The following is a 27583-nucleotide window of genomic DNA, read 5'->3' on the forward strand; positions in this document are numbered from 1 at the left end:
TTCAGGTGACCTGTGGAAGCACACGTTTAGGGGACAACCCCATCTGCGTTACCAGGTGGGTGGCTGTTTACGTACCTGAAGACATTGATTATCTCAGCTCTGCAGTAAACCACGTGAAAAAGCTTTAACAGATGCAATGACAGCCACGTAGTTCTGTGTTGCACATTTTCCAAGTTTTAATAGACACAGAAGTGAGTCCATTGTACTTAAGACACTACAATGATTTCATTCTATTGCATGTCCTGCTCCAATTACATTTCTCAGAGTACAGTATTGAATAAAAGTTTGGTAGCTTTAAAATTAACAAGTGTGTGAAATCTGTAAGTAAAATAAGCAGCAGCAATATTTTTTGGGATTTTATCAAGAATAGCTAACTTTTAAGTAATAAATACATTCCAAGTTGTGGTTTTTGCTGTTCTCCTAGTTCATTGCCATATGACTTGTCAAACTCTCATTCTAGGGTAAGATATCCTTAAGACTTTCCTGCCAGCCTCCCACCAGAAGAGCCTCCTAACGCCACGTCCCGGTGCCTGCCATCTATCCCAGATGAAAAGCTGTGCAAGCCGACAAGGAAACTCGTCCTCCTGCCATGCGCACGACAACCTCCAGATTCTCCTGGGGAGCACGTCAGGATGTTTACAGACTTCGTGACCTTCTAGGAGAACAGCTGTGCTCTTATCTTCTGTTACCTTGAAGAAAGTGAAAGAGGGAGAGGTTACTGCAGGCAGCACAGAACAGACCGGCATCAGTGGCAAGGCACACGCTCCGGGCTTCCTCTAAATATAGCCAGGAATTCTGCTCCCAGCTGGCCTGGCAGGCAAAACCAGCAGCAGCCACAGCTTTGGAAGAAACTTGTCAAGTTAACAAACCCAAAGTAAAAGCGGGAATTTTCTCCAAGACAGACATGATATGAATTTCAGTGACGGTAATAAATCTTCAGGCTCTGGCTTAAAGACTTTTAAGTCCCGGTTCAGGATGGGTTACTGTAGGTTAATCTGCCACGAGTCCCTACAGAGTGCGCCACGTGAAGAACATCTGCCTCCACTTTTCAAACACAGTCTATAAAATAGGATTATTTTCCCCTTGAGAGCAAGCCATACAGAAGCTTTTCGAAGTACCTGCAACTGCTCAAGACATCGACCGCTGCCGCAGTGCCCCAGTTGCACGTTAATGAAGAGGCAGAGCAGCCTCGCCACCTTCTCCTGTTGCCCCCAGAGACACTCCCTTCCCCTTGGACCCCCCTCCGCTGCAGGCTCCCCTTCCCACCTCAACCGCTGCTCATTTCAGGCTGCAGAAGCAAGCACCTGCTGCGGCAGCACTGCGGTGCCCGTGGGATGCCCGTGTCCCTTGAAGGACCAGGTGCTGCTCCCCTCCCACGCAGCTGCCAAGGGTGGCTGTAACTGGGTGCACCAGACCATGCCCGATCAGCCTTCAGGTAACGAGAGCACGCAAGACGCTCATTCTGAATTCAGAAGTGCAAAACAACGCGCTCCAAATCACAGCTACCAAAAAGTAACGCTACCCAGGCTTGATGCGCAGCACTGCTGACATCTGGCCACTAAGATTAAGGGCAGATGGCAGGCTTGAAAAGATACATCTACTGGAGAGGGATGTGCCTGTCAAGACAAAAACCTGTGCCCCTGCGTGCAAGAGGTACTTGTGCTGGCCCTGTAGGTCATGGTTATGGAGTGGAAGCCTTGGAAGAGTTCAAAGGGAGGATCCATTTGTCTTCAAGATCAAGTGAAGAAACCAGAAGACACGTGAAACAACTCAGCAATACAGAAATGAATGAATGAAAAAACGGCACAGAGATCCGCACTTACACTTTTCAGTTGCAAAAGCATCACTGCACCACACTTCAAACACAATTCGGTTTGAGCCAGTGCAGAAGCCTGACACATCATTGCCAAATCAACTAACGTGGACCAGTCAAAACCACAGGACACAGCCTGCTGTCCTGACAAACAGGATTAACGCTACGAAGCAAAAGATCACAGACTTTTAAAAACCCCTCAGAGTTGCGGTTTGTGACATCTGAGTACAGAGCACAATAAACCAAGAATGCCAACACCAAATGCAGGAAGATGACATGCTTCCAACGCTGCTGAAAACGCAGCAGCACCTCTTCTGCGGGCATGGAACCAAAAGCGACACTGATTTGCCCAGACTTGGCATCCAGAATGATCTTTGGTACTGCCCGTACATTTGGGACTTCAAAGAGCTGATTGAACACCCCATAAACATCTGCCCTAACACCTATATTCCAGAGAAGGATTCCAATCAGGTTTCAAAAACTCCTTCAGTATTTAGCAGAATCATCCTGCTCCTAAGAAACGGGGATGTCTCATGACAAGGCCCTATGACCTATAGTTGACAGAGTAAAATCTTGCAGGAGAATCCATTCCTTTGCCTTCTGATGAATGGTGGGATTTTCAAGAGCACACAACAAACTCACTTGCAGGCTTATTATCTTACACCGACCGAAGTCTTAGTGATGTCCATGGACTTGGCAGAATATCCCTCAAATGTTTTTTGCAAAAAGCTGACCCTTTAGAGACAGGTCACAGATTGACCATATTTGGTCTAAACAGGAAAAAATGCATTTCCTCGTTGAGGAGGTAACAGCCAGCCCTCAGGCCCGTTTTATTCTTTGTGATTTTTGCAGTCGGAGGAAGGAAGCATCAGAACAGAAGCACGACGCCAAACCACCTCCCCGTGAAGGCTTCTGCCCACGCAAGGGCAGCCGCTGCCCCTTTGCAGGGACAGGGATGAGGCTGAACTGCAGCTGCTGGCTGAGATGACCTGGGGAACGATGGGGATTCTCTCCTCTGGGAGCAGAAAGTTGGTGCTACCGGCAAAATGGCAAGCTGCTTTAGAAGAGCTGGTGCTCCACGTCTCGAAAAGTCAAGCCCTCCCCACCCTGGTCAGCTCTGTGTGCCTGCGGATGGACGGGCGCTTGTCCCCGCAGCCCAGGCTCAGCAAGGGGGCAGAGGCCACCTCCGCCGGGAGCTCAGGTGTCTGTTTGGAGCAACCCCCTGAGCAGACCCCGGAGTTTTCAACATGCGCGCAGGAGCAGCAACACAGTGACAGTCACTCATACACTCCCTTTGTCACTGGAAAACTTCAGAGATTTCTGTTAAAAAAAAAAAATCTTCAAGACAGAGCAGCAGCTTAAACATTCTGGACATTGCTGTAGCCTCGATACATGTATGAGTAATGAATACATAACAGACCGACTGACTCAGGACAACGGCATGATCTAGCAGCCCATGTGCTAAGCCGTACGTTGAAAAGAAAGCCAAGAAAGCTCTCCTGAAGCCAAGTGCTTATTCATACTAAAAAAATACAGTTTTGGATCAAATAAAGCCATTCACAAATTCAGATTTAACAGCTGCAGCAGAGTGCAGAAAGCTGATTTATCTTCTGAGATTACTGCACCCTGAGTGTGCTGACACGCGGGAACCCCGCTCACACCAGCTCTGCCCGTGTCCTGCTCGGGGGGCTCGCGCCTCGACCCTTCAGGTGGGACGAGTGCAGGACACCCCGCGTACCCCTCCACGGCATGGGGAGCGCCCCGGGCCCTGCCTTTTTTGTCTTTGTACGAGTACCAGGTGCACTGAAGGGGTTCCTGCGCGTCCCAGTGTGCTGCCAGGCATGCAGGGCTGCGCCGCCGCCACCAGCAGACACTCACAGACTAGCTCCAGGTGAAGACCAAGGGACATGCACGTGTGCCGGAGGCACAGCCAGGAACCCATCTCCTTCAGACGGTTTCTCTGGAAAGCCCCAGAGCGCTGCGGCACCAAAACCCTCTCTCGTCGCAGCCCTGCAGGTGGCACAACCCCTGGTTACCCTGTGTGTCCTGGCAGGCTGGGAAGCGACAGCAGCAAGCAGCCTGCTCATTTTCTCCATCCAAGCAGCTTATTTTGAGGAATATTTTCTAACCATAATGCAATTAACAGCAGGCTGTAACTAAGCATCACCAAATCAGCCTTCCTCCAGACATCTCCCCTTGGAGGAAGGGCAGCGAGGCAGCCCTGGCACAACCTCAGGAGAATCAAGGGGTTGGATCTTCCCGCAGCCCTGAGCAGGAGGTTTGGGGAACCCCAAGGACCTCTGACAAGCAGCTGGGGGGCTCCCGCAGGGCTTCATTTCTAAAGGCAGTACTTGCCTAACAGCCCGAGTCACCAGTGGAACGCGAGAGGGAGGGCAGAGAGGCCACTGCCAGCAGCGGTCTGGGAAAGCCCTTCCTTCCCATGCTTTGCTCTCAGGAGGGGGGCTGGGGGTGACTGGATCGCAGCCGGGACCCCCATATCCCTGACCTTCTGGACAGGGTTCTGGAACTGTCTCCAACTCCCAAGGCATCAGTACCCAGCTGACTTGACCAGGCTGGCAGCTATGTTCTCCAATATTAAACTCTATCATCCGAGCATCCCTCTGAAAAATCCTGTATCAGGTTTGAGGGTTTTCTGCTTTTAGAAAGAGGTGCTTTCTGCATGAAGAAAAGGCTCCAGTTACTGGCCTGAATCAAAATAGAGCAAGTCATCATTCATAAGGGAAGTTAAACCAGTAATTTTGCTACAATTCATTTCTTCAACTGCAGAGAGCACACAGGAAATATGCTTTATAAAGAAAACAAGTCAGTCTGATCCTAGCAAGAATCTAACGCAGATTAAACAGGAACTGGTACATCAGTTAAAAGCATTCACTCCTTCAGAAATTAATCGACCTAATGAAAAAAAGCCTTCATTAAGAAAATGCCGTGCTCCTCCCTTCTAGAGACACGCATACCCGGTGACCAAGAGATGATTACACGGCTAACGCAGGGCAGCTGACGGAGTTCGGGTGGGAAACACTTGGGCACAAGCTGCCAGAGAGCATTTATGACCCTCTTGCTAAGGCGAGATGAGTCATGTTCGCTCACGCAGGCGGAGGAGCCACACGTGGACCTTCACCCCACACTGCATCTGTAGGGACTGGAGCACACAGAGCCTTCCGCTGCCCACGGGCACTGGGACCAGACAGCCCGACGGCCTCAGGACGGGTGGGAGACGCAGCCCTCGCCCTCATGCACCAGGGAGCTCTTTCCAACTGACTGGAGGGCTGGAGGTTTGGGGTGCAGGGACTGTAGGTGCAAAGAGCACAAGCACTCCAGAAGTCGAGGTATTAAGCCCCATCCCTGTCATCACTGCCAGACACGAGAAACCCATTTCAGATGTTCGCCATCTCAGGACGTGCGAGAGTTCATTAACTAGCTAATGCAAAGCCCACGTATTCTGTAAAGGTACATGCAGAGTGCAAAACAGATGCATCAAGTAGACTGAAAAAAACCCCAAACCAACAAACAAACCAAAACCAGGCACCAGCTCACCCTCATCTAATTTGCAGGATACAGGCAAGCAGCTTCCTTAAGTCTTTTACAAGGCAGAAGTTAGAGTTTGTCACTCAGCCCACACACTCCCATTCACCTTGATCCCAGTGTCACCGATGGGTACTCATGGAAAAAACCCAACAGTTTGCAAGTTTTTCAACATTTAAGAGTCTTCACATCAATTACTGGGTTCAAAGTCCCACCTTTCATACTGAAGGATTAAAATGGGAAATATCTGCGTCACCTGGCCTCAGGAGCCAAGCAGCTGCACGTGCCATTAACAATGCACAGCTATTGCATGAAGACCTTGCTCATATCTCTCCTTCAGAGTAACAAGCATCCTTCTCTGCACAGAGCTATCCCCAAGTTTCAAAAAATCCCCCACTCCTTCATGGCAAACTGCACGTCAGCCAGCCCTGTGCCTCAGGTCCCACCCTGCCACGCTCGGTAGGAATGGTAGCTGTGGTTTGAGACACCTCCGTTTGAGTTTACAGATCAAACGAGTAAATACATGCAATTCAGGAAAAGCTACAGAAATTTCATTTTTACATTATTTGTCAAAATTTTCAAAGCAACACGTTTCCAGGCTCTTTGTCCAGACACCTCTCCTCCGCACGCAGACGCGGCCCGTCTCTCCCACCCCGGGCAGCAGTGCTTGCGCATGGGGCTGCTCTGCGGAGCCCGGCCCCTCGCACCCTCCACTGAAAGCAGCCGGTGCCCTGAGCCCCCGGCACAGACCCTGCTCCTGCACAGATCCCACCAGCACCAAGCAGGCTAGTGACACTGCAGAGGGACACCCACCCTCTCCGCGCACTGTGGGCACGCTCGGCTAGCACAACTAGCGCATGCCTCAAGCTCCAGAGAGGGCTTGGAGACCCTCAGTCCAGAGAGCAGCTTGCTGGCCTTCCAAGGGAGTTGTTAAGCCCTTCGGTCGATACGAATCTCCTTCAGCAGCTGAAGTTACAGCTCACATAAGCAGATCACATTCTTGGGCATCTGCGCAGCTCGTCTGCAGTTAGAAATAGCACAATGTATGGCCTGCTGGCATTTCCAAAAAATACGCCTGGGAGCAGAGAGCGGAGGGAAAGAGGGGCAACAGATGGCACAAAGAGGGAGAAGCAGCACGGATCTAGATGTCTCCAAATGCAGCCGCAGCGGTCACAAGCCAAATGTACAAGCGCTTTCGGGAACAGGAAAGCCAGCAGGATGCCACCAGACGTGCAGCTCTAGACATCCAGCGCTGGGGCACACAAGTATGCAGTGCAGTCCATTTTAGACTTGCTCTCCTACTTTGTATTAGTATGCAGAGACGCTGACTTCAAGCTGTTTGGAGGAAGACTGAGAAACAGTAATTAAGTTGGATGCTTGGTTTTAGTTGACTGAACCATCTCGAAACCAGGCCAAGAAAAATCTCAAGCATTCATCTTCTGGGCTGAAATATTTCATGTGATGAGGCAGGTGTTTTTAAAAAATTAGCTATCACAGCAATCACCACCACAACTTTATATGAAGTTATATAACTTCTTTGTGCCACTGGTAGAGCAGAAAAGAGGCAAAAGGAAAAAGAAGAGTGATTTATGTTGCTTCATAAACTGCTGGCAAGCAGTACTGGCTACATGCATGTACAAAGCCCTGAACATCTTTGAAGGTGAAGTCATAACCCAATGTTCCAAATTTTACGTTACAGCTTACTATATATAGCAAGTATGCAATAAGCTTTGATTTTGCTGTACATAGTAGCAGTGTGCTTTTGTGATGAATGGCTAAATGTACTGATACTGAGGGTCTATCAAGCTAATAGCAATAAAATTAAAACCTTCAAAAGCCAGCGTTTTCAAGTTTAATGGTTTCACAGCCACAGCCTGGGGGTAGAGGGGATAAAGAGAGGGAGGAAGAATAAAGGATTTTCCAGACTGAAAAAGCAAATGAATATACATATTGTAAACTTGTTTCAGAGATGTACATGGAAATCTACAAGCAGTTTTTATAAAAAACTGTACCGCATGAAAGGGCTGCGGGCAGGGAGGGGAGACCTGCCATGAGGAGCCATTCCCGAGGATCACAGATCTGAACAAGAGACCCAGCCTCGCAGGATTTGCTCAGCCTCCCAAGGGCCCCGTACACCAACACTCACCACAGTAGGGCCAGAGCAGGACACGCTCCTCAAAAAGCCCCTGATCCCAGCACGCGATGCGTTCCCTGGAGCGAGGACAGGGTGGCCTTAGGAAACACAGGTCTCCTTCCCTCCTGCGCCCCAGCCCGTGCCAGAGCCGGAGCTGCGGCCCCATCCACTGCTTGTCCCCAAGACCACGTGTGTGACACCAGCCCCAAAGGGCCCATCCCTGCCCTGCGCAGGGTCCCCTCCAGACCAGGAGCATGCTCAGCACGCTGCATCGCACGCCCTTCGATTGCATCTCTGGTGGCTGAATGCAGTGCCCCCAGTATGCCAGCAAACCTCTCTGTTACGAAACCAGAAATAAGCTGGGGAGTTCAACACTGACAGACAACGGAAGAGCTGTCGTTCAGCTCAAGGAATTTGAAGTTTATGCAGCTGCAAGATTAAATATGACATCAGGGAAGTGAACAGAAAGCAAAATGCAAAAGCACAAGAGATTTTCTTATTCCCAAGAAAAAAAGCCAAGGAGGAGTGACAAACCCCATGGGACCAGCTCTCAGAGCAGGGGGCCTACAGCCCCTGCTGAGGCACACGTGCTTGGCATGCTGCAGGCAATGCTCCAGCTCTCGGACGACTTTCCCAACCGTCTGAACAGCTCTGGAGACACGAGTCCTGCAGCCAAAATGGGCGACAGATGACAAGCGTCCAAGCAGGCCCGCAGCACGGGGGAGCATGCTGCAGGAACAAGGGGGAAGCAAAGCCACCTTGGTCAGGGTGGACTGGAAGGACAGCTGCCCCTTGCGCCTCAGGAGCTCAGGTGCGTGGGCAGCCACTGCTTCCCACCGGCAAACAGCCCCGAGGTGTCCATACCCAGGGACACGATCGCGACTCCCTGAACATCAGGCTCAGCTTCTTCTGGCCTTCCCCCGGCACGCGCGGCAGTGCGCCGAGCTGTGCCCCGTCCCTCTGGCCACGTCTGCGGCACCAGGCCCCCCGCTTTCAGCAGGCCCCCCCTTCCACTCTTGGCCACGGGCAGGGGAGGGAAGCGAGCGGCTGCAGCCATCCCAAGGAGCAGCAGTGACACCGGTGCCAGTGCTGTGGTGCCATGAAGCGCAGGCCTTGCCAAGAGCAGCTGGGCCACGGCCCTGCTCCGACTTCCCAGCCCTGCGGATGGGCTTTCTTTAAGAGCAAGGCTAACACTCTGGGCGAGGGGCAGCCAGCCTTTGTGCTCAAGGCAGCCACAGCGAGGGATCGGGCTGTGCCCCGGCTCCCACCCCACGGGACAGGGCTGCCGACACGGTGCGGGGCCTGGCACGCCGGCAGGTCAGGCTCCACAGGGAAGTAACACTGTTCCCTGCCCTGGTGCTACCGGAGCCGTGGGTCTGGTCACGGCCACCTCCTGCTAACAACAGGGGCCTGCGGTCATAAAAGCACAACAAACGGAGGGGAGCCAGTACCTGGTGCTTTAAAACCGTAAGGATAACTCACCCAGCGTCCAGCTACAGCGCAGAGATCGCTGGCACGGGCAGCGAGCACAGAGGCTCTCTATGGGACACACAAGTACAAGCTACAAAGGTATGAGAAGAGGGTGAGTGGGCGTTTTTCTCCTGGCACTACTCTAGACCAAGAATGTCTTAGAAATTTCAGTTCTACAGGTTGCTAGTCTGCCTGTTGTTTTTCCAGAAACCTTGTTTTACTAGTCAGTTAATGGCAAGGTTTTAACAAAGTATCTTCTTTGCAAAAAAAAGTATAAGGATAAAATAATAAAAACAAAGTGATCATACCAGCTTTTACAACCCAAATCAAGTTTAAAAAAAATAAATCCAATTGCTTCCAATTTTCTATACACCCGCTAATTACCCGAATTGTTTGTATGTTGAATTTTCCAGCAATTATCCTCCATGCTTTGCAGAACAGCATCACGTGCCAGAAGACAGAAAGTTTCACAACAGAAAGTGCCAACAGTCATGACCTTCTGCCGTGCCCAGCATCAGCACAAGGGGCATTAGCAAAGTGCTGCTGCTCAAGGCACCTCCTGGACTCTTGTTCTGTGCTAACGGTAACGAGCCCTCGTGCAGCTGCTGGTGAAGTCACAGCACAATGGATTTTACAGCAGCAACGTGCGGTATCGCCAGTCAGATGCCTGCTCTTGGAAACTACTGCCTTGAAAAGGCCTCAAAGCTTTCAGATATTTAACTGTAGCTCAAGTGTCATTGTGGTCCTAGGACTCAGGAATTGCAATCATTAGTGAAAACTTAAGTTACACCCTTCAGGAAAGAACGGTTGATGAATAACTGATGGAAATGTTTCAGTTCCACCTTAGGAAAATTCAAAGAAAGCAGTAACATTCAGTCCTCCTGAACGGAGAGAATTAGATTCAGGGCAAGTCTCCGCAATAATTAATTGTTTTGTAAGTGATGTACCAAACCACTAGACATGCTGGTCCAATAGGGAAATTAAGTAAATGTGGCATGTGGAACATGGGAAGTTTTGTTCTGCTTTTCTAGTTTTGAGCAACTGCGTTGTTTATCCAGCTACTGTATCATCTCCAGACAGGCAGACTGGGTTGGCAGCTCACCTTAGACACACGTAAGGCAGAAAATTATCCTCTGAAAGCCAGCTGAAGGAGGCCAGTGAAATGGTGATACACATTAAATGTATCTATATACCCATATATACATGGAGAGGTTTGGCCGAAGGCACAGAGAGCAGGAAGGGTCTGGGCTAATCTGGGCCATCCCATCATTTTCTTCTTATTCTCAACATTTTCTTTGTTCCCCCAGTTTACAGACCTGCTCCATCCCTTCTGCTCTGTACTTACAACTCAGACACCCACCATGTCTGCAATAACCCTGGTCTCCTCTGGAGCACGTATTTCTTTTCCTTCTTGAGGCCTTGCCCTACAGTCCTTCACCCCACATCTCATGGCCAGGTCTTACTGCTAGCATCGCGTCGGCAGCAGTCCTGCCGGTGAGGATGGGCAGCGCTTTCCTTCAGCTAATGTGCGATGGGCAAACAGCCTCCCATTTTGACTTCCAGGTCTGGACTTTGAGCTCCTCTTGGCCACACGCTTTCCTACTCCGCATGGACTGACTGGCATGGGCAATCGGACTGATCTGAAGCATTAGGTGCCTGTTCTCCCTGCCCCTTCTCCTCCCCAGAAGCCACCAGACGTGGCGTAGCAGCCCACCCAGAGCTCGTAACAGCAGAGACAGCTGTCAGTAATGGTGCTGACATCCGTTCTGCTAAGGCTGCCCCAAACTGCACGTGCAAAGGCAGCGAAGAGAGTTCAGAAGAAGGATGAAGCTTTGCTGCTCCTTTCAACAGAGCACTGTTGGTACAGGAGCAATGGATTTTGACCATGATTCTTTCATTGGTGAGGACAGCGTATTCTGGGCATCAGGTTTATTTATACACCAGACCTAGCTAATAGGAATTTGGGTCCAATCCAAATACTCTTGATATAACGAAGTCTTTAGCCAGACTTAAGCAGCATTTGAAGGGGCAAGATCAAGGATGAAGCTTAAATGCTGCTGCTCGAGTGTACAGTTGTCCAGACACCTTGAGCCCACAGGATGAATATGCCACGCTCTGATTATTTATTCTAGCCAGGCTTGCTGGGATGGAATAACTCAAGCAAAGCAAGTCTGTCATCACACTCAAGCAAGTGGTGAAGTCCCATGACAGAGGGTACAAACCAGCCCTTTTTCTCCCTCAGGATTACATGAGGACTGACCATTGCAGTCCCGCTGCATTACAATAGCTTAGAGAAGAACACAGCCTACAGCAGGAATGGTAGCGGCTTGTGTACTCACAGTCCTTCTAGCGTGAAAAAGAGCAGAGAAATTCAGGGGACAACATAATGAACTACAGCGTATAATGTGAGACCTTTGACAACAAGACTCTTCCTAATAATTAGTTATGGTTTTCAGACAAAAAGTTAATCCCTCCCCTTGTTTAACAGTATCCCAGACAAGGTCTTGTCTAGATAGTGACAACTGGAAGGTTGTGAAATGATTCTAGATCTTATTCAAGTTCCTGGATTTTTCCCATGGACTTCACAGTGGGAAGTGCAGTAGGCAGCATCAGCTGAAATTACGGATGGTATTTCTATTCCTAGTGACACCATATCCTGTATTTCTAGGTACCAAATTTTCACCCTGGGCAAAGTTCCAACTGTTTGATGAAAAAGGGAGTCCCACCCCCCTCCACGCTTGCAACCAGTAAAAGCAAAACATGGAGGCATCAGCTCCCACGTTTATGCTCCCACCTTATGTCCTCACACAAAGAGGTTGCAGGTGAAGCCCAAAAGAATTTAATTTGATGATCCAGGCCATTCCTCAGCAAGGCACCGACATTGCAGACACAAACCAAACCCCAAGTGCTGTGAGAAATGTTGAAATACTGTTCCCCAGTTAAAGACAGGGATTGGTACAATCATTTTGAAGAGCGATACAGAAAGTGCCTTCATAAGAAATCACTACCAGAGGAGTCAGAGAAACTGCAGCGGAGCAAAGGGCCGCCAAGGGCCCTCAACTGTTGTGGGTAACTGCTGGGCATCAGTACCTAGATATGAGAAACAAAAACTTAATTCCAAGAAGAGCTTTAGTTCTTTGAACCAAGAGATATTTCAAAGAAACTGCAAGTCTAGAAGCTCTTAGCCTTCCAGCCATGCAGGATTAGTTTTGATGCAAATGAAGTATCCTCAATACTCACCACATCCTAGCTGTGAATGGCACCAGCACACAACTACAATTCTGTTAGCTATCCAAGCAAGCAATGCTTGCTTCCTCACAGTGTCAACTGCTTTGTACTCCCCCCTGGAAGCAGGGGCTCCAATTCCCATGGTCCCCCCCAAAGGTTTGGAACTAAAGGTTCTTATCACCACCACCTAACAGCCAGGCGTTTAACAATTGTCCGCCTCAGTTTTTAAAGAAAAACACATGCAAACGAACAATGGAATGTCGGTTAAAAAACACAAGGAGGTTTTTTTTCATGGGAAGCATTAGTCCAGCAAGCACTCACCTGATACTGGAGGCAAAGTTATGTCTCAAACTGTGTTAAGAGATCTCTTATTTCTGGAGTCAGATGCTCTACTGCCTTTGCAGCTTCTGTGATAGCTTTCCGATACATCCCTTTCTTCTTGCGATTAAATCTCAGTTTGAAAAATTCAGAGAAAGGAGAGAGTTTTGAAACAGATAAGAATGAAGTCGTTGGAGAACCAAACCATGATACTTTAGCTTCTCGCCATGAAGGTTCCCCATTTTCCTTCTGGCTAAGGTTTATGTCAAGAACACGTGCTGGCCACCATGGAAACCCATGAATTTTACCCCAAACAATATCCCCTACTGACACAGTTCTTCCGTCTTCTGTGACACATTTAGACACACTTTGGGTATGCAGTCTAACTGTTAGTGGCGGCACAATTTTACGCTCATCTTTTGAAGATGAAGAGACGGATGCATCATCACCAGGCAAAAAGTCACACATTTCTGGTGATGTTACTTCTGAGCTAGAAGACTTGGATTCATCTAGACTGTCATTACTACACACCGATAAGCTAGAAGAATCTGCTTTTCTTTTACGATAATTCATAAGGAAAGCCAAGTTATCATGTCCATCTTTACCTTGGGGAAATCTTTTAAAGTCATCATCTTCACCTGAACTCCCTGAAGATATCTCAGCTAAACTTCTGTCTGTGGATTCATCATTGTAAAATGTGCCAGGATTGGACTCCCTGCTGTTCTGAAGGACATTTATTTCATCAATAAGTTCTGCCTTATAAATTGAAACACTCTGACCATCATTTATGCGATGGGGCTTCAGCCGAATCTTTGGGGGTGGGACGTCCGCACTGGAATGCACTGGCCGTGTGAGCTTCAGTTTTGGAATGGAAGCAAGCTGGCTGCCTGCTGACTTGTCCATTAAACATTTGGTTTCTCGACATCGTTCAGAGTCTCTGGTCTCCTCTTGGTCCTCCCCTCCATTCTGCAACATTCGCTCTGGACAAAACGGTTTGACTGAGCCATGAACCCGGGAAGGGATTTTTACAACTTCGCCCTTCCCTTGTGGAGTACTGTAGGATATTTTTATAACTGGCGTTCGATGTACTAGTTCCCCAGAAAACTTGTCATCCTCTCTCTTTTCTCTTTTGTTCCTTTTCTCCATGTAGTCAGAGTCACCCTGCTTTTTCTGCTCTTTGTCCTGGATGCTCAGCTTCCTCCTGGTTTTAGCGTTCTGCCGAGCTGTGTTCGCATCCTCGGGGTTCAGAGTGTTTTTACACTTCTCACAGAGCACCTGCCGTGGCCGTAGCCGGATAGTGCTCATGATAAGCCTTCCTGGGTCTCTATTCCGCGACAAACGCCTCCTTGTCCTCTTTATAGTCCGTGGCGGCGGCTGAGGAACCCACTGGTTGTACGTATGCCGTAGCCATAGCGGACGAGGAAAGGGGGCTCCCTCGAAGTAGGGGGGGTAAGGAGGAAGGCTGCCAGGCGGCGGGGGAGGCAGGAGGGGGGGTACTTGCTCATCACTGCTTCCTTTGGGAGGCTTTTCACCAGTGGGCTGCGGCTCCAGCTCGCCCTGCGCAGCATCTCCACCATCAGCAACTCCGTTAGCGCAAGTGTCAGCAGGAGGGTCCTCGTGCTTGGGAAGGGAGGACGGGAGACAAAACAATCCGGACCTATAGCAGGGTGAGAAGCACAAGGAGGGAAAGAGACAGTCAGGATGTTTGAAAGGTGCTTCTCTGTGAAGACTGTGCATAACAAACATGCTAGTTTCTTTAAAAAAACAAACAAAAGACAACCACCAAAAAATCCCCCAAACCCCTCCCAGAACTTCCACATACTAAGAATGCAACATTTTCCCTTGACTTTCAAGACAAGGCAGCCAATTGTGCCACTGAAAAAACCCCAGCATTTAAAAATTTAGTAAAGGTGTCCTACTCTTCTGCCAGAGGAGGCACGGAGGTCAAAATCTCTGTTTCCATGAACTCTTTGCACAAAGTTTTGCTCCAAGAAGTTTTATCAGGCAAAGCAGTTTATTTTATCAGCAGGCTGGTAAAGCCACAAGGAGGGCTGGGATACAGATCACGTAAGCCTTCTGGGAGCTATTACGCTTCCTCATACTGTACTTGCATGGCTGATTTTTCAGCTTCCCATTCAAAGTTTGAACACCCTGACTTGGATGGATAAGGATAACTTGCACTTTCAAGCCACGGGTTCACCAGTGCACAGTTCTGCTCCTCTGCCCCCAGGCTTTCCATATATGACTTTATTTGTTAAAATAAGGAATACACTACTACTTCAGAATAGAAAGATTAAGAATGATTATATATTATTGTTCAATGCCAAGTCTCATTACAGGCTACCAAAGTCTGGATACAATATCTTGCACGGATATTGCCAAAGCAAATCCCCTGAAACACCGAAACACACAACTGCGATTCACGCCTCTGGGTTTCTGCACCAGAATTTATGCCCTTGGCCTGACATTAGAAATATTATGCTAACACAGCACTTGGACAAATATTTGCCCTGAAACGTCCACTCAGAATGGGCAATGCTCACTGCCTTGGCTTCCCAAAGATACTTCTGTAGAGAGAACATCATCAGTGAAATGTTTCAGCTTTTTTAATACCAAAGTGCTGTATGGGTGAGCCACGAAGCAGCCACAAAGAGATGGAGAACGGACCAAACACTAGTTTGAGTTCAGGATGCTACATTCCCCCCCTTCCCAGCCATCGCTAGCAAGGGAGGAGCCTCTCAGTGACGTTACAGAGAGGACAACTTTGGCAACCATTGCACAGAAGGGCACCGAAGACAATTTGAAGGCATCAACTCAGTCACACATCCCCCTATCGAGAGAAGCAAAAGTCACCGCTGCGGGTTCGCCGACGGAGAGGAGCCTCCTCCCTCCCCGCAGGCACCCCGGGCCTTGCCCAGCTCTGCCCTCAGGCCGCATCGCTTTGGGGGATCCCAAAGGGGTGGGAAGGATCCCAAAGCCGTCACTTCCCCTTACCGGGCACAGGCGAGGAGGTGCCTGCTGCCACAGGAGCATCAGCAGAAAGCAGCGTTACTGGGGGTGACGTGCAACCGAGGTCACAGACAAGAGCAGCGCGGCTTTTTAAGCAGATCACAGGAGACTGGGGAACATGGATCCCATTTGATATGGCTCTAATCCACTGACTTCATTCTCCTTTTCTCAGACAAGTACAGACTGTATCTCTCTCACCCAGTTTCCACAAAGATTCCCAGCAGTTTAAAAAAAAAAAGCTTGCATAAACTAAGCAAGCAGGAATTAGTCCGACTCTGGTACCAAGTCACTGCTCTTCTCTAACTGAAATAAAAGGAATCCCAGAGTTATCTGGACTCTGAAAAGCCCTTTCCCGTTGTTCAAAGAGTAAGAGCGCAAGAACTTGCTGTTTAGATGACAGTTTAGTTTAACTGGGAAGCTCCAAGTTCAAAAACTAATGAGTCGAGAGGACTGTTGAAACCACATAATTTGGAACAAAATATTTTTGTTCCCAGAGGTTTTTTTTTTTTTTTTTTTTTTCCAAAAAGAGACAACTGAGAATGTAGGTGTCGCAAAGGACAACCAAGAAAGCAAGTACAGCTTGTACAGCCAAAGGTGTCAGCACGGTTCATAAAACAAGTGAAAGTGATATAATTTCCAAAGCTCCGGCTATAACTTTTGGTTATTTTATGCAATCATAGAATGGTTTGGGTTGGAAGGGACCTCAAAGCCCATCTAGTTCCAACCCCTGCCATGGGCAGGGACACCCTCCACTAGCCCAGCTTGCCCAAAGCCCCATCCAACCTGGCCTTGAACACTGCCAGGGATGGGGCCTCCACAACCTCTCTGGGCACCCTGTGCCAGTCCCTCACCACCCTCACAGAGAAGGATTTCTTTCTAACATCTAATCTAAATCGACCCTCCTTCAGCTTAAACCCATTACCCCTTGTCCTGTCACTACACTCCCTGATAAAGAGTCCCTCTCCAGCTTTCCTGTAGGCCCCTTCAGATACTGGTAAGCCGCAATCAGATCTCCCCGGAGCCTTCAATGAGATTGTCTAATTTGGTCACACCAGAAAATCGTATGAGTCTTCTGTTCCTCGTGTGGACACAAGCCCAACTCCCTCCGCTCCTGCAGGCAAGCCCGGATCCTGCCTGCTCTCCACAGCCTGGCTCCATCAAAACCACTTCCTTCCCCAGGATCTGGCGTGGCACGAAGCTTCTTGCTTGGCAGAAGTGAAGTGCTCAAAGGTTAACTTCATGGGATGATTTACGCTTGTAAAGTTAACGTATTAGCGCATCATAACCCTGCTAGGTCTGAAACGGCCCACCGCGCCACCGGAACGCACTGCTGCAGACTCCGGCCTCCCGGCAGCCAGGTCAGCGCCCTCCCTAGGGAGTGCAGCAGGGCAAGGTGTGAGCATGCTTGTGCTCGGGTGCCCGCGCCCCGCTGCCATCGCACAGCCCAAACCAAGGCTAACCCGGACGGCAGTGGGACTGGGAGCAGCCGCGGGCGCTCGGCCGCCCTCCTGCTCCACTTGGCCAGGGGGCACAGGCCAGCGGGGACACCAGGATGCCGCGGGGGGGCAGCTCATGACAAGTGCTTCAGAGGAGCGCAGTGGCTGTTCAGCCATTTTAAACAGAAGCCTTTTAGGCCAGGCTCCTGCTATCTTAGACGTGCTACAAAAATAGAAGGAAAAAGCCCCAGATGATCAGGAAGAGCCCCCCCGTGACAGGGACTCCTCACCCCGAATCAGTCACCGCCCTGTGCCAGGGCATTGCTACAGCAACTCTTCAGCCCAAAGATGCAGTAGCACCAGTGGTCCGAGAGAAAATACACCACCTGCCTCGTCCGAGGGATTACACAAACTGCCAGGCTGAACAACAAAGCAGCTTCAGATTCATTTTCAACAGCAGCGGCTTCCACACAGCCTGGTAGCAGCTCTGGCAGGGAGGGCCGTGGCCGGGCAGGGACAGATGAGCTCCACAAACCCTGCTGTGGCACGGTGCTGCAGCAGGACTGCTCCTACGCTGGGGTGGGCGGCCCACCACTGCGTCCTGCATCCCGCCATGGCGTCCAGCAGCACCGGGGAGAGCCGCGCTCTGCACGGCCACAGCACGGGGTGCTGGGAACTGCAGGATACGCAGCCAGGTGTGCTGACTACGTGGCAAAGTCCTTCCTGCCCCATTCTGGGCTTGGGACCCCGTGGCACAGAGGTGGCACAGCGGGAGCTCGCAGGCTCCTTCCTCTCCCTCAGAAGCATCCCTGCCTTGGGGAGCTTCAGCAGGGCACCCAGTACCTCCTGCGGCCGCAGTGCTCCCTGGAATGGGCGCTCTTACAGGCAGACCGCAAGGGCGGCCATGGTAAATTACAGCCCCTGCAGCTCCTCCACCGGCGCCTCTGGGTCCAGCCAGGTCACCACACGGGTGCCCCGGCATGCTGCCACAACCAGGGCGCACGGGTGATGGACATGCTTGCTCCCAAGGGACCTCTGCATCTTTTCCTTCATACTGGAAGTGGCTCCCGAAGGCTAACAAAGCAGTTTTGCTGAGACATCATCCCTCTTCCAGCCTGCCACGTCAGTTTGGGCAGAGCCAAGAAGAGTTCTGCCGTCTTGCCCACCCGCCTGCCTGCCTCCCCACGAGACTACGTGCACCCTGGCCCTACTTCTCAGGCACAGAGGGAAGGAAAACAGCTCCCGAGGGGCCACGGACGGAACATCTCACGTCTCCTCGCCGCATCGCCGGGCACCAGCGGTACCTATTCAGCACAAGCGAACAACCACCATCACTCAAGGCTGCTTTCGGTTTCTCTATCTCTCCCCACTACATACTCCTTTGGGGATGCACTGCAAGACCGAGCTCCTCCAGGCTCCTTCAGCCGCGGGAAGACCAACTGAAAAGCGATTACATCCTTCCCTTGGAGAGCGCTCGCCAGGGGCTGTGCCCGCAGCCCCCATGCTCCCCCCACTGCCACCCCCCTCACCCAGCCTGACGCTGCCTTCCACGCAGGCACAGCTCCTTGTAAGAGGATTTAGCTCCGGTGTCTTTCCACCCACTGCAGAACAAGAAACATTTCATCTGACACACTTTGCTTTCCAGGGGAAGCTCACTTTTACCACAAGGAGAAATATCAGCCTCACTAGCCTTCCCAACACCCCCCAGGCTTTTTTGCACAAATCTGGATGTAGTTAATGTATTTCTTCTATCTACTTACTGTCACTGTTGATTCTGCATATTTAAACCCATTCCACTAAGATGAAGGTGCCTGAGTTTGGGGGTTAGGGGCACGAGTGCATGTGCAGGTACTACAAGCAGCAGGAAATACTGCAGAATGCGATTGCAGCCTGTTTGTAATCCCCCTGTCTGGGGCAGACGCAGCCAAAAGGACTAAGTTACCTCAATGCAACCTCTGCTTGGAACAGAAGACACCGTCCTCCGATTTATACTCATGTATAATTAAAAAAATAACTCATAAGTTCGGTTGCATCAAAATTGCCAAGTCTTGTTATAAAAAACACTGTAACTGCAGTCAAAATGCATTTAAGTCTCCTCGTGAGCATGGATGCTGTGTAGCTTACTTGCTTCTAATAAATTCGCTCATCTAGACAGTAACTGCCAGTCACTTGATAACAAGTACCGGTGCTTGCTGCACGCACTCTCTAGGCTGCAGTCGAAAAGGGATGCCTGTAGGAAGGCAATAACCATTTTTTCCTTCAAATAATTCCACAGCTATTAGAAGGGTCAGGCACGCATCTTTAACTACATCCCGCTGTCTCCAAAGGCACAGGGCAGAAGGCAGGCTGCAGGCAGGCACGCTGGTGCACAGGGCAGAAGGCAGGCTGCAGGCAGGCAGGAAGCAGGCAGGGAGGCTCCTGCCCACAGCCACTCCCGCTTCCCACGCAAGCTGCCTGCAGGCCGAGCCCCGCAAACCTGGGCAGGCGGTTTCGGGTTCAAACCTGCGCCTGCTTCTTTGTGGCTAAAATAACGGGAGTCCGACGGTGAGACCTGGATGGAGAGGGATCTCCTGGCTGCTTGGGCTTGCAGGCCTGCCTCCTGCTCAGCTTCACGCATCACTTGCTACGTTTTAGGAGAAATAAAACAGATTCATCCTCTACGTAACGCTAAAACCAGTTTAAAACACCAAAGAAAGCTGAAGAATCACCACACAGGCTTTCTGTCCCTTTTGGGGTTCCCCCCTCTTTTTGTGCAGGTAAAACAACGCACGCTGGTTGCTCCCCTCCTGCCAGACGCGTCCCCCTGCCCACGCAGCCCCTCTGCCCGCACAGCCGCCTGCCCGCACGGCATCGACGCTGCCCAGGGAGCTCCGCAGAGCGGGCAGTAACCCCCGCACAGGCCTGTGGGACACCTCTCTCCGTCAGCACGGCAAGGGGGAGGAGAAGGGAAAACACTTTTGCCACGTCTCTGTTTTGGAGCCTTCAAAGTCCGGCACCAAGCCGACAAATTCCTACGGCCTTCGGGACACATCTTGACTTTACCTCCCGCCCACCAGCAGACCGACTCCTGTATTCCGCCGTTAAGGCGGTGGGCAGGGTCTCCTCTCCCCTCCACACCCCCAGTTTAGGGTGGCTGCAGCAGAGAAGGTGCTTTCAGCCGGCTCCCCACGCTCACCAGGAGCCAGGCACTCGCCTCACAGACGACACTTCCTTCCTGCTGACCAGCCGCAACCAGAGGCCGAGGCTCTCTAGCCACGTGTCAGCCACCGCCTCACAGGCTTACTACAGTCATCACGGGCCAGCCAGCGCTGGGACCACCGTGGACAGGACGAGGCCCCTCCAGTTGCTCTGCTCTCAGGTTCTGTGCAGGACCCCAAGGGAGGAGGCTCTCCTCCCAGTGCTGCAAGAGTCTCGTGGAAGTAGAGATCTCTACCCAGGGCTTCTGGGGAGGCAGGTGGGATGTGCTCCCACTCCATCGCGGCCCCGAAGCAATGATCAAAATGCAGTGCCAGGTGGCACCCAGAAGCCAGACTGCTTTTCTACCTGCAGCAGCGCTACTGTACCAACGGGTTATCAAACTGGCCCACTCGAGTTAAGACACATCGACAAACCCCTTCTTTCTGCCCTCCCCGTTCCACTCCGACTCAGAAAGGAGAACGCTGTTCCAGCGTCCCCACTGCGGGTCCAGGCAGCCCCCGGCCCAGCCGCAGGTCTCCTGGTCGGTGGGACGGCAGCGGAACGAGCACCAACCCCGGGAGACAACTGCACCGCTCAGGCGGCCGCGGCCATCTGCCGCCCTCCCACCCCAGCAGAGATCAGCGTCACTAGCGCCAGGGCCGGGCAGCGATGGGCTCCAGAAACACCTTAAAGCTGGGGGGGAAACACCCGTCTGTCTTTTCTTGGATCCACTGGGGCGGGGGGGGCAAAAAGAAGAAAAAATATCACGGAAAAAGGTTAGGGAAAAACACCCAGGTAAAAAAGTGCATGTTGTCACTAAGGAGAAAAACAACTGGAATGTGAAAAGATAGCAACAGCTGGCTTTTGGAGGGGATCAGAGATGCCTACCGCTCACTGTTTTGGCTGGAACTAGACACCCAGCAAGGTTTATAGACTCCTAATAGAGTTAACTGCCTGAATACTTTTGAAAATCTGGCTCCAATTTTCTGGGATAGCCACGTGAAACTAAATAAACTATGAAAATTAAGTTCAGAAGTCTTGCTTCACGCATCTTCTATAAAGAACGAGAGGTGAAGCTGGCTGTACTCCTACCCAGCACTAACCTGGTAGTTAACCAGGCAAACCCTCTGCCCGACTTGAACACGGCACAGAGAAAAGCTGCCCGCTTCGCCGCGTCAGTCCTCGGGACAGCAGTACCCACCACCAGCGCGCTGCTTCAAAAGTTAGTATCATTTTGCAATAAAGCACCCGCTGCAGGAACGTCTTCCTACCCTGCAGGAGAACAGGCCTGTCGTGCCCTTCGTTAGGGAGATGCTCCCTCCGTTCAGAGGGGACCCCGACCCCTCCAGAGCCGGCGCAGCGCATCCCCGCAGCCCAGCCGCGGCACAGGATGGGCCACGGGGCTCTGCTGCTGCCACAGCAAAACAAGGACGCGGGGGTACAGATACTCCGAGACCCCCCGAAATCACGGCCGAGGCCGACCCAAGCGGGCACAGCTCTAACGGCGGGGAGGCAGGGACCTGCGGGGTGGCTCCGGCCGTGGGACGGACCCGCGGGGCCGCCTCAGAGCCGCTGGCGACGCGGGGAGAAAGGGGAAGAAAAATGACGAAGGCGGGCAGGCTGCAGCCTCCTCCCGCGGGCGGCCGGGCGTCGCGGGGCTGTGGCGGCGGGGGGCGGGGGGGGGCGCAGCGGGCAGCCCCGGGACCCGGCCGGGGCGCCGGGAGGGCGGCGTGGGGCAGGGACACGCTCACCCCGGGCCGTGTGCGAGGGCAGCGGCCCGGCCCCGCCGCATCCCCTCGGAGACCCGGCGGGTCGGGGGAGGGGGGGGGGGGCATGGCGAAGCCTCGCCGTGCACCACGTACGGAAGGGCCCGCCGCCCCACGCGGGGCGCCGGGGCTCGGGGGCCGCCCCAAACCGCACCGGCCCCGCCGTGGGCCCCGGCAGCGGCGGACGGCGCCGGTACCGCCACCCCCGCCGGGCCCCGCTCCCGTCCGCGGGCGGCCCCGGGCCGCTTTGTTCCCACCGGGCCGGGCCGCCCCGGGCGAACAAAGGGCGAGCGCCGCCGGCGGCGGGGGCAGCGCGGGGCCTCCGACCCCGGCCGGGCAGCCGGGCCGGGCCGCGGCGCCCCGGGCCAGCCCCGCTCTCCCCGCCGCGCTCCCCCCCGGCCCGGCCCGGCGCAGGCCGCCTCCCCCCCCCCCCCGCCCGCGGCCACGGTTCCCCCCCCCCCTTCCGCCCGTACTTCTTGGTGCAGTCGAGCAGGACGCCGGTGAAGCGGCGCTCCCCGCAGCTCAGCGTGACCACCAGCGTGTCGTTCACCATCTGCTCCACCAGCACCGGCAGCCACGCGCCCACCCGCGGCGACGGCGACGGCGCCCCCGCCTCGGCCATGCTGCCGCCGCTGCCGCCCCGCCGCCGCGCCCCTCCCCCGCCGGCGGCGGCCGCTGGGGCCGAGCCGAGCCGGGCCGGGCCGCGCCGCGCGATGACCTCACGGTGCGGGCGCCCCGCGGCCGGCGCTGCCGTAGGTGCGTGACGTCAGGGCGCCGCCCCCGCGGCTGCGGGCAGCCCAGCGCCCCCTGCCCCGACGGACGGGCCCTGCCGCGCGGCGGGCGGGGCTCCGCGCACGTGCGCCGGGCCGCCAGGGGGCGGGGCGGGGCGGAGCGGGGCGGGGCGGGCGCACCGGGCCGGCCCCGCCCGCCCCCTGGCGGCCGCGCCGCGCGCCGGGCCCAGGCTGGCGGGGGCGGGGCCGGCGCGGGGGGCGGGGCCCGATCGCCCCGCCCTCTCCCTGCGCGCGGCGGGGCCGGCCCCGCAGGCCGGGCGGGGTGCGGGGGGCAGCGAGGTGCTGAGCAGGCCCTGCCCGCTGCTTCCCGGCCCGCACCGCGTCTGCAGCAGCCTGGGCTCAGCCGGGCACCGGGCTAACGAACGCGGGAGGCGCGGGCCGCTCCCCGACGACGTGCCCGCGTCGCTCCCTACACCCACGCGCGGCCAGCCCCGCCGGCACGGCCCCGGCACTCGCCCCTCTGCCCGCCCGCGGGCCCCGCACCGACCGGTCCCCACCGGGGACCGCAGCAGGCCCTTCCCACGCCTGGTGTGTCCGTCCCCCCCCCCCCCCGCTCCCCGGCGCTGGCTGCAGCCCCCGCGCCGAAGGTGCCCGTGTTCCCCCCCCCGCCGCGCCGTGCCCCCGGCGGCCCGGGCAGCTCCCGGCCGGGAAAGGTCCCCTTGGAGGTCCGGCCGCCTGAAACCTTTCCCGCTGCCCAGAGCTTTGAGCCGGCGACAGCCCCGGCAGCCCCGAGAAGCGCCCGGCCCGGCCCGGCCGGGGGAGCGGGCAGCCCCGAGCCGCTGCGCCCAGCGCGGAGCCCCCGCGGGCCCCGAGCAGCGCCCGGCTGCCGGTACGAGTGTCATCCGGCGTGTGGAACGCTCCTGGTACCGGCACGAATGAACCGAGCGGTTACCGGTACAACGTGCGGTGTGCTGGGCGCCGTCCCTGCCAGACGTGCCGCGCTCCGCCAGAGCAGCGTGCCAAAACGAGCGTGTAGAGCGGGTCACGGTTTGGTTTGGTTTGGTGACCCCCCCTCTTTTCCTCTCCTCTCAGGGGCCTGGCATCCCCGACAATGGAACGAACGAGTACGAACTACTTTCAGCCCTCCTGTTGAAGTGTCCGTTCCCAACGTTCCATGGGCAAGTGCCAACAAAACCAGCACGGAAATCCGTCAGCTCGTTTGTACAAAATTAAATACTCTGTTCAGTCGCTGCCTCTCATTAGTCACTTGTTGATCCAGACATCTGCGAGACAAACCTCTCTGATGCATCTGACAGCGTATTTGGCGACACGTCACGCAGGAAGCAAGAAGGATGCTTTGGGAATGGCCACGAACCTGGGAATGCAACAGGCGCCCCGGACCCCCCAGGTCAGCCTGAACGGATGATTGCCGCTTAGGGCTGGAGAGACAGGAAGGTCAAAAGTGTGAAAAAACAAAGTCAAGTCCTTCTTAAATGTGACTTTCAGGAAAAAAAGTAGAGAAAATCCTTTTTTTAACCTGGCATTTGCTAATTACTTGAACAATGCAGTTCTGTAACTGGTACTATTTCCGTCAGGGTTTCCACGCAGACAGACAGGATCGCTGTCCCTATCGGAATGCTCGTGCTGGGAACTGCAGACAAGGTGAGCCAGAACCAGGAACGAGACACGGTCTAAACGCTCACCCTCACCCCTGCGGACCCGCGCCCGCTCAGCTCTGCCTTGGGTGCCATTGCCACCCTCATTTCCAGGTCTCTGAAATTCAACATTTTGGTAAGCGTCGTCCACGGACTAGCAGACTGAAGTACGCTAGATTAGTGCGGTGTCTCTGCCGCCGACTAAAGCTGAATTCTGGTTGTACACAAATTGTTTAAGTTTACTGTAGGTTTCGAGCAGAGACCTGCCAAAAAGGGCTAATAAATGTTTACTCGTGTTATTTTCTCTGTTAATCTAAACAGAAGAATAAGAACTCAATAATAATAAGCCTCAACTGACTTGGTATTTGGTATTACTTATTATGGAAAGTTTTTAATGTTGCCATCGCAGTATCTAGAGGACAGGACGAGCTGCAGTTCTGAGGCAGCCTTGACTTTCTGCAAAACCTTGAAAACACATCGAGAGCAACATGCAAGCGAAGGGAGAATTCTGATGTCATCAAGGACAGAGAAATCTGTACTAATTTTCAGAAGGCAAAGGATTTTTTGAAGCATCATCCAAAACACGGTGGTACACTTTTACAGACAGTCTACCTCCGAACCTGTTCAGAAATTATTAAGGCAGTTTCTACCGTCCCACGCGCTCGTTAAATCCCGTGACTGCGACCGTCACCTGGGCCAGCTGTAAAGAATTTTGGAATATACCGAAGGGGTCCACATGCAGTCACCAGCCTGGAAACAGGGGCCGGCTGCAGGAACACACGTGTTACGGGCACTCAACGGAAACCGTGGCAACAGTTGATCAAATTAACACCACTGTAAATAATACCCCTTCAGAAGCAGCGCACCAAACCCAACGGAGTTGCGCTGAGCGTTCCGCCTGCAGCCGCAGAACTGGCTGAGCGAACCTCGTTAACAGCCGAATGAGAAGAGGAGGACAAAGACGTGTAATTCGGGGTGGCGGAGCCGGCGAGGGGGCATGGGAAGCCCTGGACAGGTCTGACGGCAGCGCCGGCCGGCCCCGCCAGCCCCACGCATCTTCACCATCCGAGCACCTCTGCACCGCAGGATCGGGTGGGCTTGCTCCACGTTTTTCCTTGTGACAAGTTCCCCCCGTTCGCATATTCATCTTCCCTGCCCAACGCTGCCACTTTGGTCCCCACAGAGAGGTTCGGTGGCGTTGCTGTTTGTTCCCGTGACTAAAATTTCCAGCGTTTTAGGGCACGCAGGCTTAGGGGAGGCAAGAGCCGCCTGAGGTACCCCCGCCGCCCCAGGAGGACAAATGATGGCGGGGGGGACACAGAACACAGAAGGCTCGGGTAGTTCCAGGCACCTCACAGGAGCCACCCTGCCGGGGTTCGGGCTCCGTTGCTGTCGCGTCTTGTTTTGCCCGTGCCGCCCGAGGCCGCGCTCTCGCTGCAGCCGGCATCGGAGGGGGCTCACCAAGGTGGGGAAGGGGCAGCTCTGCTGCTCCCAGACATCAGGAGGGCTCCAACCCAAGGTACGGACGCCCTGAGAAGGGCTCCTGCCTGCTTCCTCTCGTCCGGGAGAAGGACGCAGCCTGCACGACAGTGAAATGCAAAGAAGTGCATTCTACATTTGAAGAGTGGCTTTAAATCTAACGTTAAGATTTGACATTAAACACAGCGTTTGTGATGAAACCCCAGAGCGCCATGACTAGGACATACAGGGCAAGGCCACGGATGTGTGATTCGTGAAATTAGTTAACTAGTAGTACACAGTTCCTCATATTAGTAAAACTACAAATGGCTGCTCCAAACCTTAGGGACAATTTTTGAATTTTATTTTCATAGCATTTTCGTGAGCCTGCAGAAGCGTGCTTGGGAGACCGTGCAGAGAGGCCGAAGGAAACGCTTTCCAACACTGTACCACAAATCTTCTAAGAGAGGCCAATTTTACAGCCAGTTAAAGCAGATTGATTATCATTATAGGTTTAACATTGTCAAACGCAGTAGGGAAGACTAAGGCAGGAGGGGAGGCTTTTGTAATTCTTATGCAGTAAACATTTCACGCTTTAACAATTCCGGGCAATCCGAATTTGCTGCTGGAAAAGATCTGCTGGGTTTGCATTCTGTGGGTTTGCACGCTGGGTGAGCCGGGCGGAACCTGCCTCGGGCAGGCCGAGAGACGATACTCCTGGAGCGGGGGAGTCCTTTCGGTATAGCTTCGTCTGTGGATCTTCAGCCTTGGGTTTAAAACAAACCACGAAAATACAAAATGGATATATAGACGTATATAACTAAGAACAGAACGTAGTGCAGATGTCTAATGGGGCAGATTTTTCCTGCTCCCGCAGCCTCCGCTTGCGTACACATACGTGTAGACACACAGCAGCGAGAGCACACGCTTAAATTGCCCGGTCCGTCCGCCTTCGCTGTGCAGGCAGAAGCACGTGCTGGGATTTCCATCTCCAGTCCCGCACGCATGCTAACGTTTAAATATGTGCACGCTTTAAAATAGCTGAAATGAAAACAGGGTTCTTTCATCTCATTAGTACAAGTACGGGCGTAGGTCAGCTTGTAGGAATAAAGAAGCTATCGATTATAAAAGGGCTGGAAGCATTAAAGCTCAACAGATTTTGAAAGTACTGAACAGTAACTACATGTACTACTGAACTTATTACTAATAAATATATTTGTGAATGGTCTCAAGTCAATATTGGTATGTAAAGAGACTTTTTACCAGGTTAAGATTCACGTTCATTCACTTAGATATTTCACAGAATTGTAATAAACTGGAAAGTTGATGGAAATTCAGTAAAGCCCTTACAAGCCTTCATGAAAATATTCTGCTTTTTAGAAATACAACCAGAGATTTGAGAACGTTATTTCCTTTGCTATTCAGTACGTTCTGCATACTACAGTCATATTCAAGATACAACCACCTTGGGGGTTCCGAAGTAAGGTCAGCTCATCGTGCCGAGTTTATACCCCTCCTACAGAAAAGCTCGCGGTGAAGTCCATGGGCAGGTCTGGGCAGGCTTTGGCTCCTGACAGCCCACTCCACGTATCTTTTGCAAAACAACTTTAAAAAAATGAAGACGATTAAGCTGATCGAAGCAGACCTTCGCGCTGTTTGAAGCGTGCGCCCTGCAGAACGCGCTCCTTTGTGCCAGCCCAGGCCATGGCAGCAGTGACGCTGGAAGTCCCTGCGGTCTGGTGAACGAACTCAAGTCCTCAGATCCCAGAGTCCCCAGTCGCCATCGTGATGCGTTCCTTTTTGGGTGGCAATTGCCACGTTTAAAATACCGGCAGGCCGTTACAG

General features: G+C 53.2%; 1 protein-coding gene across 1 annotated transcript; it reads right to left on the minus strand.

Annotated features, from left to right (window-relative positions):
* Positions 1 to 158: 158 nt before the first annotated feature.
* PWWP2B (PWWP domain containing 2B) lies at positions 159 to 22662 on the minus strand. Its single transcript, XM_054832429.1, has 3 exons — positions 22368 to 22662; positions 12510 to 14163; positions 159 to 689 (listed from the first exon to the last, which is right to left on the minus strand). Exons 1-2 carry the CDS (start codon positions 22514 to 22516, stop codon positions 12528 to 12530), a joined length of 1785 nt encoding a protein of 594 aa, XP_054688404.1. The 5' UTR covers positions 22517 to 22662; the 3' UTR covers positions 159 to 689; positions 12510 to 12527.
* Positions 22663 to 27583: the final 4921 nt, after the last annotated feature.

Source organism: Grus americana, chromosome 7 (genome assembly GCF_028858705.1).
Source record: "Grus americana isolate bGruAme1 chromosome 7, bGruAme1.mat, whole genome shotgun sequence".
Lineage (NCBI taxonomy): Eukaryota > Metazoa > Chordata > Aves > Gruiformes > Gruidae > Grus > Grus americana.